Here is a 16,729-nt window from a genome sequence, read left to right on the forward strand (position 1 = left end):
CACACGCAAAAACATGTACAGGAATGTTCACAACAGCATTATTCATCATAGCCAAAAAGTAGAAATAATCCAAATGTCCATCAACGGATAAATGGATGGTAAAAGGCAGTCTATTAGGGCACCTGAGTGGCTCAGTGGTTGAGCGTCTGCCTTTGGCTCAGGGCATGATCCTGGGGTCCTAGAGGATCCGATGGAGTCTTGCATCGGGCTCCCGGCAGGGATCCTGCTCCTTCTTCTGCCTATGTCTCTGCCTCTCTCTGTGTGTCTCTCATGAATAAATAAATAAAATCTTTTTAAAAATAAAAATAAAAAACAAAATAAAAGGCGGTCTATCCACACAATGGAGTATGATTCAACCGTGAAGAGGAAGCTCTGACACTTGCTAGAACCTGGATGAACCTCAAAAACATGATGCTCAGTGAGAGAAGCCAGACATGAAAGGCCACATAGTGTATGACAACCCCACTGATATGAGATGTTGAGAAGAGATGAACCTACAAAATATATTAGAGGTGCTAGGAGATGGGGGTGATGGGAGGATGGGGCGGGTGACGGATAAAGCACACAGCATTGCTTTTTGGGGGTGGTAAAAACTGATTCTGGTGATTGTTATACAACACTGTATATAATATACTAAAAATCATTGAATTGTACACTTTAAATGGGTGAATTTTACAGTATGTGAATTACATCTCAACTAAAAGATACTGAGATATCTTTCCTTCGTTCAAAAAATAAAAATAAAAAAGATTGAGCATCTCAGGCCACTCAGCTCTGTGCAGGTAAGGAGGATGCAAAGACAAGGAATCTCCACCTTCAAGTCACTCATAGCTGCGAGGCAAAGCACAGGTAAGAGAGCAAAGCGCAAGGCAGGCCATGCTGCCCTCAAAGACTCAACAGGACGGGTGTGCAGGGATGGAGAGGGCTCTACCCAGATGTTCAGGACAGTGATATGTCAGCTCAGCCAGGGCCTGGGGCTGCCAGACCTTGAGAGAGGCAGGCTGTGCCCCAGGAGCAGGCAGTGAGGACAGAGGACACCAGGGAGAGCTGGTCATACCCGCAGGTTATTTTTCTCCTCTTTTCTCTTTATCCAGTTGAGGGCCTGCTGCTGGGGGTCGATGCAGAGGGGGAAGCGGCTGGCCCGGGTGGTAAGGATGCCATTCTGAACCGAGAGCTCATCGGGGGGCAGCCCCTGGGATCCCCACCTGGAAGGGACAGTGACAGGGAAATCTATTTTTCGTGTCAAGTTGTAACCGGGTGCTAAGAGTAACAGGCTTAGCCTTTCAGAACAATCTACCAGCCCCCAGGCTGCTCAACTCTCCTCAGGGTCGGGGAAGCTGGATTTGCAGCTCACCTTGCCATTTCTACACAAATCAGCTACACTCCTCCCTCTCCTGCACCAGGATGACACCCACGTGGACCACTCACCAACCCCCGCCCCCCCCCCACCCCAGGCACCCTTGTCCTCCGGGCTCAGGCTCACACACACCTGCTGATCTCAACATCATCGGTGAGCAGGTTTTCTAACCGGAAAGGCTGGCTCAGGGGAATCTCCCGCTCCAGGATATCATTCTGCCAAACTTGCTTGACCATCTGGTCACGGAACTCCCAGGTGAATGCGCCCTCATAGCTCAGGAAAGCTGAGCAGAGCAGGCAATCCCCCAGCAGCTTCACTCGCCGGTGCATCAGCTCCTCCAGGTCGCTCAGCCACCTGGCACAGGAGATAAGGGCTACGGTAAGCCGTTATCTCCTAGCACAATCAGAAGGAACATTCTAGGAGAAATGCTTGGACACATTGCTAATGGGGCTAGCCAGAAGGAAACATCATTGGAGACAGTCTCTTCTTTTAGAAACAAAGAATACCAGGTCATTTTGGGACTTCCTACCCTAGGAAGCCCAGGGTTTTAGAAGATCATGTTCAATTGCAGGGCTCAGCAGAACCCAGCATCTAGTGGGCTGGGTAAATGTTTGCGGGATGCATCTAGTCTCAAAGCTATTTATTAAGCAGTAATCACATTGTTTCTGAATGCTTTAATCAGTAACTTAAAGACACTCCCAGTAGAACTCATGAGATCTGGTCCTGCTTGGGTGACAAAATTCTACCCCAGATAAAAGGAAGTAGATGTTTCATTTGGCCCCTTCTGCTAAGTGGCCCAGTCTTCTAGGTTTTAGAAATACTGAAAATGGTTTATTTCCCATAAGCAAACAGTATCTTTTAGTGTTTTCCATACCACTTTTTAGGTACCAGATTAGGAACTACTCTCACATCCAGTGGACCAGTTATGGCCAAACAGCCTTGCCGCTAGGCATCAGCCAGCCAGCCTGACCTGCTCAAAATTGAAGCTCAGGACCAAGCCAGACACAAGAGCCCTTAGAAGACATCTGTCCAGCAGCAGAGGCGGACTCCTCCTCCAGACTCACCCAGGAGGCACTCAGGGTTAAAGGTCTCCAAGAAGTAAACATTTCCAGGACAGACGGCACCTTACCAGAGACACTGGTGCCTCCCTGTCTCCACAGCAGCACTGCCTCCTTAACCCTTAATAATTATCTAATAAACCACAGAATGTGTAAAATGGTATTAGCTGCCCTGAATGTGTTAAGCAAAATCAGAATTTTCCCACACTGTTTTCAGGTAAAACTGCAACGTGGAGTTGAGACGACATGGCAAGGAAGTTGGTTGCTGATGTCCACTCACAGACCCCTTCTGGCTCGGAGCTCTCATTGGAGGGGTCCCTTAGGTGCTGACCTGATGTTCTCAGAGCCCAGCCCAGAGATGAGCTTGTCCGCAGCGATCAGCCGCCTCTCCATGATATCGGCTTCTTCCTGCAGCTTCTGCTTTTCCAGAATGGCTGCCTCGTATTTGGCCCCCAGAGCCTCCAGTTCCCTCTGGATGGCTGCCAACTCATTCTGGATCCTTTCGAGCTCACGTTTAGTGAGATAAAAGTTCCGCTCCAGCCTGGCCACCTAAGTGGAGACAAGTCACAGAACGGTGGGGAAAGGTGCTATAGTAGGTCAGGGATAAAAGAGCCTCACCCTTGGGCTTGTGTCCACACCACATCTCTAATGATGTTCCCACTCTTTGGGGCCACCATATGCCCTGCTGAGGGATATGGCTCTTTTTCTTAGTCACCTCTTCCACCATTGGCTGCAAAAGCACTAATCCCATTGGAAAAAAAGATATCCTGCATCCAAGTTGGCAGATAGCTTAATTTCTGTGTGTGCTGAGGTCACAGCAAAATGACACTGTGGTTCTGAATCAAAAAGTCAAAAGAATTCATTGAAAACAGTCCCAGACACCTGATTCCAAGTTTTCTGAGTAACAAAATTCTGAGTTATAAAGCAATGTCAAAATATGTCTCAAAATGATCAAGTCACCTTATAACTCTCTTTGTATTGTGTGTTCCACATGTTACTTTACCCAGGAATTCTCATCTGGGGCTGATTTTGCCACCACCCCCGCTCCCACCCCCAGAGGACATATGGCAATGTCTGGAAACATTTTTAGTTGTCAAAACGGAGGGGTAGGGTCAATGGCATCCAGCAGGTAGAGGCCAGGGATGCTGCTACACAGCCTGTAGTGCACCAGACAGGACAGCACCCACCACACAGGACTGTCCAGCCCCAAATGTCATTAGCACCGAGTCTGAGTGTCCTGCTTTAGTTATAGAGGATGATTTTTACCCATAAGTCTTCATCTTTTCACACAAAATTTGAAATCTTCCAGACTTTGGTTCCGCCAGTTCATTCACACTGTCCAGATGAGAGTTATATAATTCAAGGTTATCATTTATTAGTGGTGGAGGGGGAAATGTTTATGTGATTTAAAATTGGAACTTTGCCAGAATTTTTCCAGCAAAGTTGTGGATGTAGTAATTCTGACTCCAGGTTGCTCTCTTGGCAGCAGTGTGTAGGTCTTACACATGGACAATACCTTTTCTCTTTTGGGCTTGATTTCTCTAAAAACATCACAGTAGCCCATTACAGCTTCAACAAATTTCAGCATCCCCAGGCCTGCTTTGCTCACAGCTTCCATTTCTTCGGTTGTGGTATTGAGGGTCTTCAAGAGGCCTAATGGTCAAAGGTGCAATAATTTTGATGAGTGACTAGCCTCATCTTGGGGAAGTAAAATAGGAAATAAACTGTCGATGGACAAGAGTCACTAAATGAGTTTTGTGTAGGTGGACACTTCAGATGTGAGTGAGAGGCACAGGTTACTACTGCCCAGGACATCCTATGATCCAGGTACATGGATGTCCATGGTGTCCGTGGGGACCCCCAACTGCATCACAGTGGCTCAGAGCAGGGAGTTAGCTGAAATTCATATGCCATGATGGGTCACCATCACCTCTACCCATACCCTCACCTCAAGAGGTTTCACATGAATAGAAACCCATCCAGTCAATACTCAAGTAAAGAGAGGTTCTTGGGTTTTTACAGTTGTTATCCTTTGTGTTTCACTCAGTTTTATTTCTGAGTGGCTGAGAAAGAGCATTTGATAATAACGTTCTGAACAAACCATGAAGATAAACAGTGACACTAAGAATTTGAATGACCTTTCACAAAGACTAAAGCCTCATCCCCACTGGCTAAGCATCTAGGCCAGTCAGGCATCAGACTCAAAGGGAAAGCAGGCATTCTATAACTGAAGATGGGGAGGTTGGCTGTGGTGCCAGCCCCTCCTCACCCATTTCCCAGAGACCTATAGAAGACTTTATACTGGCAAGAGATGCAAGAGGAGAAGTCAGGGTTAGAGCGCCTCTTGCACCCCCATGCTTAATGGACAAGACGGACGGAAGACAAGGCCAGCCTGGGTCCATAGGAAGGTCCTGTTTCCTAATGGGAAACACCAGAGTGATTGCTGTTGAATGTTCAGAGGGCATCAGCTGCTATGGCCCATCTAGCATCCAGCCTTTCCATTTCACACAACAGCCTTCCATCTGCCTTTTGGAATGATTATTTGGGCTATCCCATCTGTAGGGCCACAGTGACAACTGACCACAACAGGAGGGCTAGCCTGGGACTAGTATCCCTCTGTCCTCTCCATCCCTGCTCCCAAAGCCTGAGCTGCAAGATCAACCCTGGCTATCCCTGTGTCTGTCCGTATGCACCTCTGATATTTTTCACTTGGCTCTGGGTGATTGAATCAAAATCAATCTCCATCAGCGATCTCAGGAAATTCGGGTCAGACATCATGCCCTTGGCAGTCTTCCAGTTGAGCTCTTTGTACCCTTTCATGATGAGGATGCACTCACACACGGTCTGCACCTGTTTGGGGGGCTTAGCAAAGGACCTGGTGAGAAACAAGAACGTGTGTGAATCAGACCCAGAAGTGGCCGCGATCTAGCCTGAGTGAGAGTTCCACAAAAAATGGCTCAACCCAGAGTCATTTCTTAGAGGTGACACTGATTGGAAGCAGAGAAAGCCATATCCCAACATGGACTGGGGCGCCTCAGGTGCGCTTCTCCCAGGGCAGGGACTGGTCTCAGCCATCAGGTGCCAGATCAGTCTCCTCGAAACTGACTGGCATCAGAATCATGGGGGCGGGGACCATTAAATGCAAACCCAGGCTACCCCAAGCATCTGAGTCAGTAGGCCAGGGTGGAGTCTAAGAATCCGTCTCTAATTACGCCCTGGGGTAGCTCCTCAGACTCTGTCATGTAGCCACTGGCATTATTGCCATCCTCCACCTCCTCTTTGTCATCATCCTATTTTCCATTTATTAGATGAAGGTACAGGACTCAGAGTATTTGGATGGCCTGCCCATGTTCACACAGCCTATGGGGTCTGGGATCCCTACATCCTGGGCTCCTTCCAGCTATGTCACTCCTTCACCATTTCCTTTGTCTTTGATGAGACCAGACCATCACTCTGCTGCTCCAAACACTCAGATGTCCAGTACCCTCAACCCTCCAGGGAACTGAGACTCGAGGGAAGGGGACACAGCACAGCAGGTCTGGTAGAGACAGAAGAAGGAATGGGTGGCATGTTAACTGTACCCAGGGGGGGCTCTTGGCTGTCTGCTGCTGGGCAAAGTCTCTAAAAGACACATGAGTCCTGCAGACACCAAAATGATGAAGAGAGACAGAAGCATACGGAAAATGATGAAGAAGAGGTGAAGGGAAGGAAAGAAAAGGAGGAGAGAAGAGGCGGAGATGACAGAGGCCCCTGAAGGGCACAGGACAGTCTAGGAGCAGGGTGAGGTGGAACCCCAGCCAGTCCACCAGGAGCCCAGAGAGACCAGGAGGCGAGCAGGAGGGGGAGAGAGAACAAGAGAGTGGGAACAACCCAGCCAGCACAGCAATATGGAGACTGTCTATACTGGGCAAGTGCCCCCCTATCCCAGGCCCCAAGACCCCCACCCACTTGCCTGCAGACAAGAGAGGAGAGAAGGAGCCACACGGTGTAAGGACAAGCAGAGGCAATGACTCCAGCACAAAGACCAATGATTAAAGTAATGGTCCTGAGTCACCAGGGAGAGGTTCAATTATACTGGCATTAGGCGCCTACAAAAGCAGGCAACACTCAACTGTTTTTAAAAGGTTTCCTTTGGAGTTGACGAAGGCCAGGCCCAGGCCACTGATCTTTGAATAATCAGAGAAGGAAAAAATCAGTAAGATGTTTTCAGATATAAGACAGAAAAAAACCCAGCCTCTATGCAGGGTCCTGAGCCTATGGGCAAGCTATAAACCATCCAGGGCTCTCAATATTCCCATCTGTAAAATGGGGAGGCAGAACCAGACCTTCCTGCTCCAAAATTCTGTGAGTCTGTGAAAGTGAAGTTCTCTGCTATCAGCTTACAAACTAGGACCTAGAACCATGTTTACCAACACATATCACTGTCATAACACGGGATAACTGAAGTGTTAATAATCTTGAGGCTGTCAGTCTGGGAAATAGAAACGTTTCTGTTTCATTTCCTTTCTCTTATCACAAAACAAACTCAGGTGTGTGTGAGAGAGAGAGATGATGATGATGATGATGATGATGATGATAAGATGCTGTCCTCCCTGGAGGGGAAGAATTATCACAAACCACACTCCCTACCTTCTCTCACTCTAACCCAGACTCTCTGTCTGCTTTTCCCTTGGCCCAAGCTCCTTCCAGCCTCAGAGCCTTCCCCCCTCCAACCTCTATCCTGCAGCTGGTGAATCCCTACTCTCTAGTCACATCTCAGTTTAAATGTCACTTCCAGGGACAGAGGCAGTGGGATGCCTGGGTGATGCAGTTGGTTAAGCATAAGACACTTGATTTTGGCTCAGGTCGTAATCTCAGGGTCCTGGGATCAAGCCCTGCATCAGGCTCCAACCTGAGTGTCTGCTTGGGTTTCTCTCTCCTTCTCCTCCTCCCCCTCCCCACCTCTCAAATAAATAAAGAAACCTTTAAAAAATAAATGTCAAAAAAATTAAATAAATAAAAAATAAATGTCATTCCTGAGGAATACCTTCCTCAGCCTCCCATCCTCCAGACTAGGTTAAGTTCCCCCATTATCTACAGTCATGGCAGCAAAGACCTTCTCGTCTAACTTTTTGGGTGATTTTACTGAACATATGGGATTCCTGAATGAATGCCTGTGCCTTCCTGAGAGTGTCAGTTGAATGTAGTGAAGACTCTGCCTGCCTGGTTCATTGCTGCTCAGCCCCAGTGCCAGCACAGGGTGGGTGTGTGGTAGGCACCCAAAGACTACCAAATGAATGGAAGGAAAAAAAGGAAAATCTCAAGCCAGTAACAAAGGGAGCATTTCTACTACAGAGGATCATCCATTTTTAATCTTCATGACTCCTAATCTTCCTGCCTTAATATCTGATGACTACTACAAAGGGGATTGAACATTACAGAAAGATTGAACATTACAGAAAGAAAGTGCTAAATTGTCAAGATGTCAGTGCTGGCTCACCACAATTAACATCCAAACAACCTAAAGAAAGCCAGATTATAGTCATCTGGAAAAAATAAAATTGGATCCGAACTACACTGAACTCCAGTAAAATCCAAAAGATCAAATATTTAACTGTATAGAATTAAACTGTAAAAGTACAGGAAGAAATCATGGGGAAACTGTTTTATAATCCTGCAGTTTTAAAGCCTTTTAAGTATTAAGTATTACATTATATCCAAAAGCCATAAAATAAAATATTGCTAAAGTCTGCCACATAAAAATAAAAATTTTATATACAACAAACACAAACACACACACAAACCTCACCAGCAAAGTCAAATGGCCAATGAACCACTGGGGAAAATATCTGCAACTCACATCATGGATATAAAGCTGATCTCCCTATCACATAAAAAGCCACTAGTTTATAAGTTTCTCTTTGTTACCATTAATAGGAAAGAAGCATCTTGGACATGAGATTGTTAAGCTGTCTCTGAGAAATGTCAGAACTTACTAGGTTGGCAGCAGAGGGGCAGAAGGAAGTATAGAGGGAGAGTTGTATACAGATGTTTTCATATTTACATTTTAATGATAACGTGTATTAGTCTCTTTGGCTGTACTATAGAAATACATTAAGTGATTCAATGGAAACATACCTCTTTGCTAATTGAATATTATAGATTGGATGATGAATTCTTTTAGAAGCATTATATTTTGTGTACTCTGTTACTTTGTCTCAGTTTTTAATTTTTTTTTAATTTTTTTTAATTTTTATTTATTTATGATAGTCAGAGAGAGAGAGAGAGAAAGAGAGGCAGAGACACAGGCAGAGGGAGAAGCAGGCTCCATGCACCGGGAGCCCAATGTGGGATTTGATCCCGGGTCTCCAGGATCGCGCCCTGGGCCAAAGGCAGGCGCCAAACTGCTGCGCCACCCAGGGATCCCTCTCAGTTTTTAATTGAACATTAAGGGAATGCAGTATTTTAATTGTAACTCTGCCAATATCTTTATCTAGAGGCCTGTTGCCATTTTTGTCTTTTATATTTTTGTCGCCAAGAAAGGCAAGATTACATTTTTTTTTCAGATGGAGTTGGTGTAGTGTATTCTTGGTTATCAAAATACTCATAGTTTGGGGACTTCGACATGATAAATATTCATGGCGCGTAAAAGCATGATACATAACTGTACGACCTTACTTAAAATGCTTACTTGTGTAGATAGATACACACACGGGACATAGAAGTCAAACTGTAAACTGCTTGTGATTATGGATGACTTTGTTCTTTCCTTCTTGTGTTTTTCAGTTTCCTTTTATGCACATATTAACTTTTAAAAAATAAAATTTTAAAAAACCTTAAAAAAAGCCACTAGAAATGCATAAGGAGGAAAAAAGCAATAATAATAATTCAACAGATAAATGGGCAAAGCATATGAACAGTTCACAGAAAAGGAAATACACACAACCTTTACACACATTTTTCACATATGAAATAAAGGCCAACCTGACTTGCAATAGGGAAATGCACATTAAAACTACACAATACTATTTTTCATCTACAAAATGAGCAAAAATTCAAATGTATAATAATGTTCTCTGTTGGTGAGGCTATGAAAAAGCAGGCAAATCACATGGATTGTAAGTAGAAGATAAACTGGTTCCACCCTCAGGGAGAGCATTAAATAGTAGTAGCTGTAGACATTATAAACGCACACATCCCTGAGCTCAGCAATTCCATCTGTGGAAGTGTGCCCTTCCAGTGGACTCACCCAGTTGCAGAATTAAGTATAGTCAGGATTATTCTTTGCCATGCAAGTCATAAAGGCAAAAGACTGGCAAGAGATTCATAAACTGGGGCTGGTTAAATAGATAATGGCACAACCACACTGTGAAATATGATGGGCTTTTTTGAAATATTGAGGAAGTTCATCCTATGGCAACATGCAAAAGATCTCCAAAATGCATTGTACACTGGAGAAGCCAAGATATAGGAAAATGTGTGCAGACATTTACACACACACACACAAAAAAAAAAGGAAGAAAAAAGAATACTCAGGTATCCCTTGTTCTACTACTAACTTCAGAGTCTAAAGTTGGGAACTCAAGAGACACATGTATTACCTGGTTGCCTTGATCTTGCATAAAAACTCTCTGGATGGATACATGAGAACTGAAAGGCAATGGATATCTGTTGTGTGGGGGGAGGGGTACTAAGCTGATGGGGCTTGTGGGAGGGGCTTTCAAATGTCTTTTTTATGTTGGAACCATGATTCTAGTTCATGCTTACTTGGCACTGACTGCATGGTCAACCCAATCCTGAGAACTCTTCATATAATAGTTCAGTCGATCCTCTACATCGCCCTGATGCCATGGGGACAGTTATCATCCACATGTTACAAATTAAGAAACTGCAGCACAGAGAGGCTAGGTGACTTGCCAAAAGTCACACAGCCCATAAGAGACAGAGCCATGCATGAGCATATCTATTCCAATAGTTACTTAAAATTTTTTTTTAATTTTAAAATTTAAATTTTTTTTCCTTTTAGGTCATAGGCCATTTCCACTTTCTCAGAAAGGAGCTGAGCATCTATCTGACACCTGTCTTGGGTGTGAGGCAGGCATCCCTTGCTCACTGCAGGGGACATAGCAAGCTCTCCGTTTACTTCTGTAGAAACCCCATAGCCCCATTTTGCACCCCCTCGTTGGGTTGATGGGGGACTCACAGTCCCACCTCTCCAAATAAACCCACCTCAAAACTCCCCAGCTCTATGCTCTCGCAGTATTTTTATGCTGCTGACCTGGGAGTGGTGCCCAAAATTCATGTAACTGGTGATTGGCCATTTCCCTTGAAAACGTATATGCTGATGGCCTATCCTAGAGCACAAGCTGGTAAGCATTTCTGCCTTGTTCCAGGCCCTGGTCCGGACATCTGACACATACGACTGTCCTTATACTTTCATTCAACCCCACTTTGGAAAACTGAAACAATGCCTTCTTGCTAACAGCAGGAGCATCTGCAGATCACCTCCCAAGAACTGCTTGGGTCCTCTGCCATGGAACAAGCTGAAGATTCTGTTCAAATCGCCATGTTTCACTACCGAGCAAACAACAAGGGCAAAGGAAGGCTGTTCAGCCCTCAGTAAGAGCGAGAAGCATAGAGAACAAGCCTCATTCTTCCCAGAGCCCAAGATGGAAAGTCAACCTCTGATCCTGACCTGAAAGCAGGAGTCTCTCTAACACGAGACCTGGTTGTGGGGCCCGGGGGACTGAACCCCTCCTGCAAATGAGGATGTGATGGGGAGAGCTGAGGGATTGAGGGGGTCACCGGGGAGTGGGGAGCTGTGTGTGGGGCCAGCACACAGGGGAGTGCTCCTTCCTGCCTTTAGTCTTGGTGCTACATTTACCAGTGAGCTCTATTAGGGGCACCCTAGGGTCAGACCACACAATGTGGGGAGAAAGCTCCCCGCCGGCGCCATCCCGGGCCCCTTCTCCTGGGAGGCCTCTGGTTGTGGGAGCTGCAGTCATTTCACAGATTGACTTGCCAAATGCCTGGGGCCACAATGAAGAGCCACTTTCCCCACATGCACATGGCTTGGCTTGAAGTGGATGAGAGCATCCCCTATCAGTCCTCAGAGACACAGCTGTCACAGTATTTTCAGCAGGGCGCTTGCCCCCTGCACCAGGTGCCTGGCTGGTGTTCAGGGCAGACAGTAGTGGGCTTCCTGAGGAGAGCACTGGCTTGTGAAGCCCCACCTCTCCTGCACACCCCACTCCGGAACTCAGTCCCCTTCTGTGAGACAGCCCAAGTTCAAAGGCAATAGGCCCTGCGACCTGCTGAGTGGGGGCACCTGGGGCAAGCCACCTCACCACCCTGGGCCTCACCTTCCCCATCTTCAAACAAGGATGATAACAGCAATGCCAGCACCCACCCAGGGAAGTGTTTATAGCACAGTAGTCAGCCTGCAGTATGGCTCTAGGAATGCCTATCTGCTGTGATGACAGTAGCTGCTGTCAGGAGCGACACAGGTGGCCGAGCACACTCAGAGACTGCCATCAGTTACCTAATCTCGGTCACGTCTGATCTGTCCAGCTTCTGCAGCTCCAGCTTGGCGGCCTCTAGGATGGGCATGACCTCGGCCAGGGCCATCTCAGCCTCAGCCTTCTCCACAGCAATGATCTTGTTTTGTTCTTCTATCTCGATGGCTTTTTCTTCTGCGAGCTTCTTCTTTTCCTCAGCTGTGGGGGGAGGGGCAGGTTAGGGCAGCTACTGGGCAGGGAGGGGAGAGACCACAACCATTGGGACAAAGTGGCACATAGCTCTCCCAGGTCAGTGGTGGGCTGTCAGGGGATCTAACTCACTTTGGCCAATACGATGGCCTAGGGTGTTACTACTAGAATAGAAGTCCTCACGGGGCATGGGGTCTCCAACACCAGGACCACTGATCTGACTCTGACTGGCCACCCCCATGTCCCACCACTCCATTCCACAGGCCAGCCCCCAACCCTGCTGGCCAGTGTGAGCTGAGGACACCAGGGCTGCCCTGCCTTTCTGGAGCAGATGGAGAAACAGACAGAGTTCTCTCTGCTTCTCATCACCATTTCCTAGGTTTATTCAGGCCCCACACAAAAGCCACCCCTCCTAAGGTGGCCTGTCCCTTCTATCGCTCTCGATCTCACTGCTCTTTCCTTCATGACACTGATAGAAATCTGGCATTTCACCTAATTACTGGCTCACTGATTGTCTGATTCCACTCACTAGAATGCAGACATCTCCCCAAGGGCTGGAACCCCAATGCTTAGAATAGGGCTCAGTTCACAGTAGGTGAACTGTGTTGAACAGTGTCCCCCATAATCCATGCCCACCCGCAGCCTCAGAATGTGACCTTATTTGGAAAGAGGGTCTTTGTACATCTAATTAGTCCCCATGAGGTCTTACTGGGTTAGGGTGGGTCCTAAATCCAATGGCTTGTGTCCTTATAAAAAGACTGCAGGAAGACACAAAGACATAGAGGGAAGAAGGTAATGTGCCAATGGCACCAGACATTGAGATGAACCTAAAAGCCAACGATTGCCAGCAAACCACCAGAGGCTGCAAGAGGCAAGGAGGGGTCCTCCCCTAGAACCTTTGGAGGGAACATGGCCCTGCTGACACCTTGATTTCAGACTTTGACCTCCAGACCTGTGAGAGACTAAACTTCTGTTGTTTGAAACCCCCCCTCCCACACACACACACACACACACACACACACACACACAAACACACACTTGGGTCATTTGTTTGCATAGCTCTAAGAAATGAATATGCTGTCACTTGTCCGAGGGCACCCGAGTAGGACTGGAGCCCATGGCCTGAGCACCCATGGCCACACTTGTAACCACTCTGGTGTCTCGCCTTCCTGTGCACTCCGGGGTGCTGCTAAAATTCATGCTGACTCTGCTTCAGGAAATGGTCCCAGAGAACTAAAACAGTGGGTGGTACTCAATAAATGTATGCCAGATGCCCTTGTGTTTTCTGATTCGGTATTCCCTAGGGAGTCATGTCCGCAGTCAAGCATTGCCTGAGCGTTTGTAGGGTGCAGAGTGTGTACAGGCCCTGCCACTATGAAGGATCCTGGCCCTGGGGGAGTTTCTTGCTGGAGCAGCAGGAAGACACACATGGGAAGGAGGAGGTGAGGTCACAACCGTGAAACCCTCAGAATTGTCAGGGTGACAAGAAGAGGGGTCTGCAGGGAAGGTAGTATCCCAGAGGAGATGGAACAGAGCAGCGCGGGTGGGAAGGAGGCTGGAATAACTGTAGGGGAGCTCACTGCGGCATGGAACCAGCAGGAGGGGCCCAAAAAGACCTGCGTGCGAGAATGGTCATCGAGCACAGAAGAACAGTGGGCTGACAAGCAGCTTCTCAGGAATGTCTCCCTGTCCTACCTGGGGGAGTCCCCGCCCCCGAGAGCTGGCCCCACACTCACCAATGGTTGTGTTGGTGGCAATTTCCTCCAGCAGGGCCTCACAGGCAGCAGACTTCTCCGCCAGCACCACTTTCTGCACGGCCAGCTTCTGGTTCAGCTCATCCAACTCGATGGTGGCCTCCTTCAGCTTGTCCAGCCCACCCTCCAGACGCTTGCACTGAGCTGAGGAAAGAGAGGAGCTGTACTCATCACCAGGGTAGGCGCTATTCCCAGCGCTCCAGGGGCCTCATTGTGATTCATCCCATTGGGGCTCAATTAAGAAAGTCATCTTCATGAGATGTCAAGCAAGCATAGCTCAGTACCTCCACTGACATGCTGGGACCACATTGGCCAAAATAAATGTATTTCTGAAAACCATGCTTCCCTTGGCCAATGGCTGGAGCCACAGAATTTTTTTCTTTTTTTTTTTTTTTCACAGAATTTTTTTCAAAAGCGTTTTCCAACAGAGCATGCTGCTGCCATCAGATCATATCTCTAAGCAGTGAAGAGGTAGAGCTACAAAGTGCAAGACCCAACACTGACGAATAGAAGAGCATGCCAGGCCTCTGCCCACCCAGAAGACTCACTCTAAGATGTAATATCCAGAACATGCAGTATTTTGTCTCAATCTGGAGTGTGTCTGGTCTTGCTAATAAAACACCTACTTAAAGAGAAGGTCAGCCCTTGGATCCTCACTTGTTCACCATCCCATTCCCATGTCTTACCCGTGTTATACTGGGTTTTCTCATCCAGCAATTTTGAATATGTGTTAATAAAATCAAGGTAGTTTTTGGGTGTTACATAGTTGCTACGCCTCAATTTCTGTAGAAATTGTTTGCTGAATTCACCCACGGATTCATGGACCAAAACAACATGCTCTACCACACTGTCTATGTTTTCCATCGGAATCATCGGATTTGTCCCTGAAGAGAAAGGATGGGAAAAATGCCTCTTAGACAACAGGAAAGAGCAGGTTCCCAAAGAGTCAGATACGGAATTCCTGTACAACCCAACAATTCTGCTCCCAGGTGCAGACCCACAAAGACCTGAAAATGGACTCAAGCAGACTCCTGCGGGCCAATGCACACAGCCACACTACTCACAACAGCCAAAACTGGAAGTGACCTGTGTGTCCACCAACAAATGACCAGATAAACAGATGTGGTCCATCCATTCAATGAAGAAAGGAAACTCTGCCGCATGACACAATGTGGATGAGCCTTGAGACATGCTGAGTATAAGAAGCCACGCACGAAAGGACAAATGTTACATGACTAGACTTCACACAAAGTCTCTGGAACAGGGCAATTCAGAGACAGAAAGTAGATGAGAGGTTCCTGGGGGACTGGAATGGGAGGAATGGGAGGTTCGTGCTTCATGGGGAGCAGCTCTGGTTTTACAAGATGGAAGGAGGTCTGGAGCTGGATGGTGCTGGCAGCTGCACAATAAGAATGTACCTAATGCCACTAACTTCACTCCTCAAAATGGTTAAAATGGCAAATTTTATGTTATAGATGTTTTACCACAATACAAAAAAAAGTGGTATTAAAACTGTTTAATAGAGAAAGGAAAAGAGTAGCTGCCAGTTGGCTGGTGTTTTTTCTGGACCACAGGACCGTCCATGCTCCAGCAGTTTCTCTTTCCCTTCCTCTGGCTGTGACACTGTTCGGGGAGGGGGTCTCAGGGTCTCAGGAGGGAAATACACCCAGCGTCCTTGGTGTGTCCCTTGTCCCCAGCACAGAGTGTATGCAAAGCAGGCCTCCCTCTAAGTCTGTTAAAGCAATAAATCAATCATCTCTTCCAGGGCTAAACCCACGTCCCTTGGACTATCTGACAGATGGCAAAACACACTCACTGCAAAGCAGAATGTGCCTTCAATTAAAATGAAGGAAAAAAAGATTGGCCAAAAGTAACCATTCAGCCAGATGCTGTGGATTTGACCTTAAGTTACACCAGGGACCGGGAAACCACAGCCTACAGGCCTATTTTATGGCATCTGTGCCATAAAATAAAACTCTGCCTTACAAATATCCATACTTTGGGGCACAGTTAGCCCAATGCCAGGGACTCTCTTCCAAGAAAAAAAAATTCTTTTTTTTTCTTAAAGATTTTATTTATTCATGAGCAACAGAGAGGGGGGGGGGCGGGTGCAGAAACACAGGCAGAGGGAGAAGCAGGCCCCATGCAGGAAGCCCAACATGGGACTCGATCCCGGGTCTCCAGGATCACACCCTGGGCCGAAGGCAGCACTAAACCACTGAGTCACCCAGGCTGCCCGAAAAAAAAAAAATTCTAAGCGAATTCCATGTGGTGTTATTTATGACACAGAGCCACTGAATGCTGAAAGTAAACCTAAGTGCTGTTAACATGCAGGGATGGCTCGCGTGCCCATGGAAGCTCAGGTGCATCTATCTATACTGGGGTTGGCAGACCATGCAGGACAAATCTGTCCCACTGCCTGTTTTTGTAAACACAGTTTCATGAGAACACAGCCATGCCTGCTCCCGTACACATTATTTGTGGCTGCCGTCATGGTTCAGTGGCAGGAGTAGTTGCAATGGAGCCTGTATGACCCACAAAGCTGAAAATATTTATCATCTGCTCCTTTACAGAAAAAGTTTGCTGATTCCTAAGTTAGACTGTCAGCACAGAGCCATTCTTTAGCCCCTTTACCTTGTGTGTTAAAATTATGAGTGCTCCCTGTGTAAAGGGACAAATTATTTATTTACTAAATACAGATTTATAAGGTAGAAACTATTTACAAGGCCACCCGGTGTCATTTGCCATCAATCTGCTCAAGTTAGTTGCAGATAAAAAGCTTTTTCCCTAAAGATAAATTGACTTGCTTTCTTATTTCAAAGATTAAAATTAATAATCAAGGACTTAAGTGTTTGAAACTTCTGAGAAAATTCA

General features: G+C 46.8%; 1 protein-coding gene across 4 annotated transcripts in view; it reads right to left on the reverse strand.

Moving 5' to 3' along the window:
• DNAH10 (dynein axonemal heavy chain 10) overlaps positions 1-16,729 on the reverse strand; it is a 131,851-nt gene that overhangs the window by 15,597 nt on the left and 99,525 nt on the right. For 3 of the 4 annotated variants that reach the window (XM_038574799.1, XM_038574796.1, XM_038574798.1), the window contains 8 exons: positions 14,542-14,739; positions 13,838-13,999; positions 11,936-12,110; positions 5,109-5,290; positions 3,932-4,068; positions 2,747-2,964; positions 1,490-1,711; positions 1,058-1,205 (listed from right to left, as the gene is read on the reverse strand). In XM_038574799.1, the coding sequence (XP_038430727.1) occupies positions 1,058-1,205; positions 1,490-1,711; positions 2,747-2,964; positions 3,932-4,068; positions 5,109-5,290; positions 11,936-12,110; positions 13,838-13,999; positions 14,542-14,739 (1,442 nt within the window). The remainder of the gene's footprint in view (positions 1-1,057; positions 1,206-1,489; positions 1,712-2,746; positions 2,965-3,931; positions 4,069-5,108; positions 5,291-11,935; positions 12,111-13,837; positions 14,000-14,541; positions 14,740-16,729) is intronic. The other variant, XM_038574797.1, reaches the window with a different exon arrangement.

The sequence above is a fragment of the Canis lupus genome, chromosome 26 (assembly GCF_011100685.1).
Source record: "Canis lupus familiaris isolate Mischka breed German Shepherd chromosome 26, alternate assembly UU_Cfam_GSD_1.0, whole genome shotgun sequence".
NCBI lineage: Eukaryota > Metazoa > Chordata > Mammalia > Carnivora > Canidae > Canis > Canis lupus.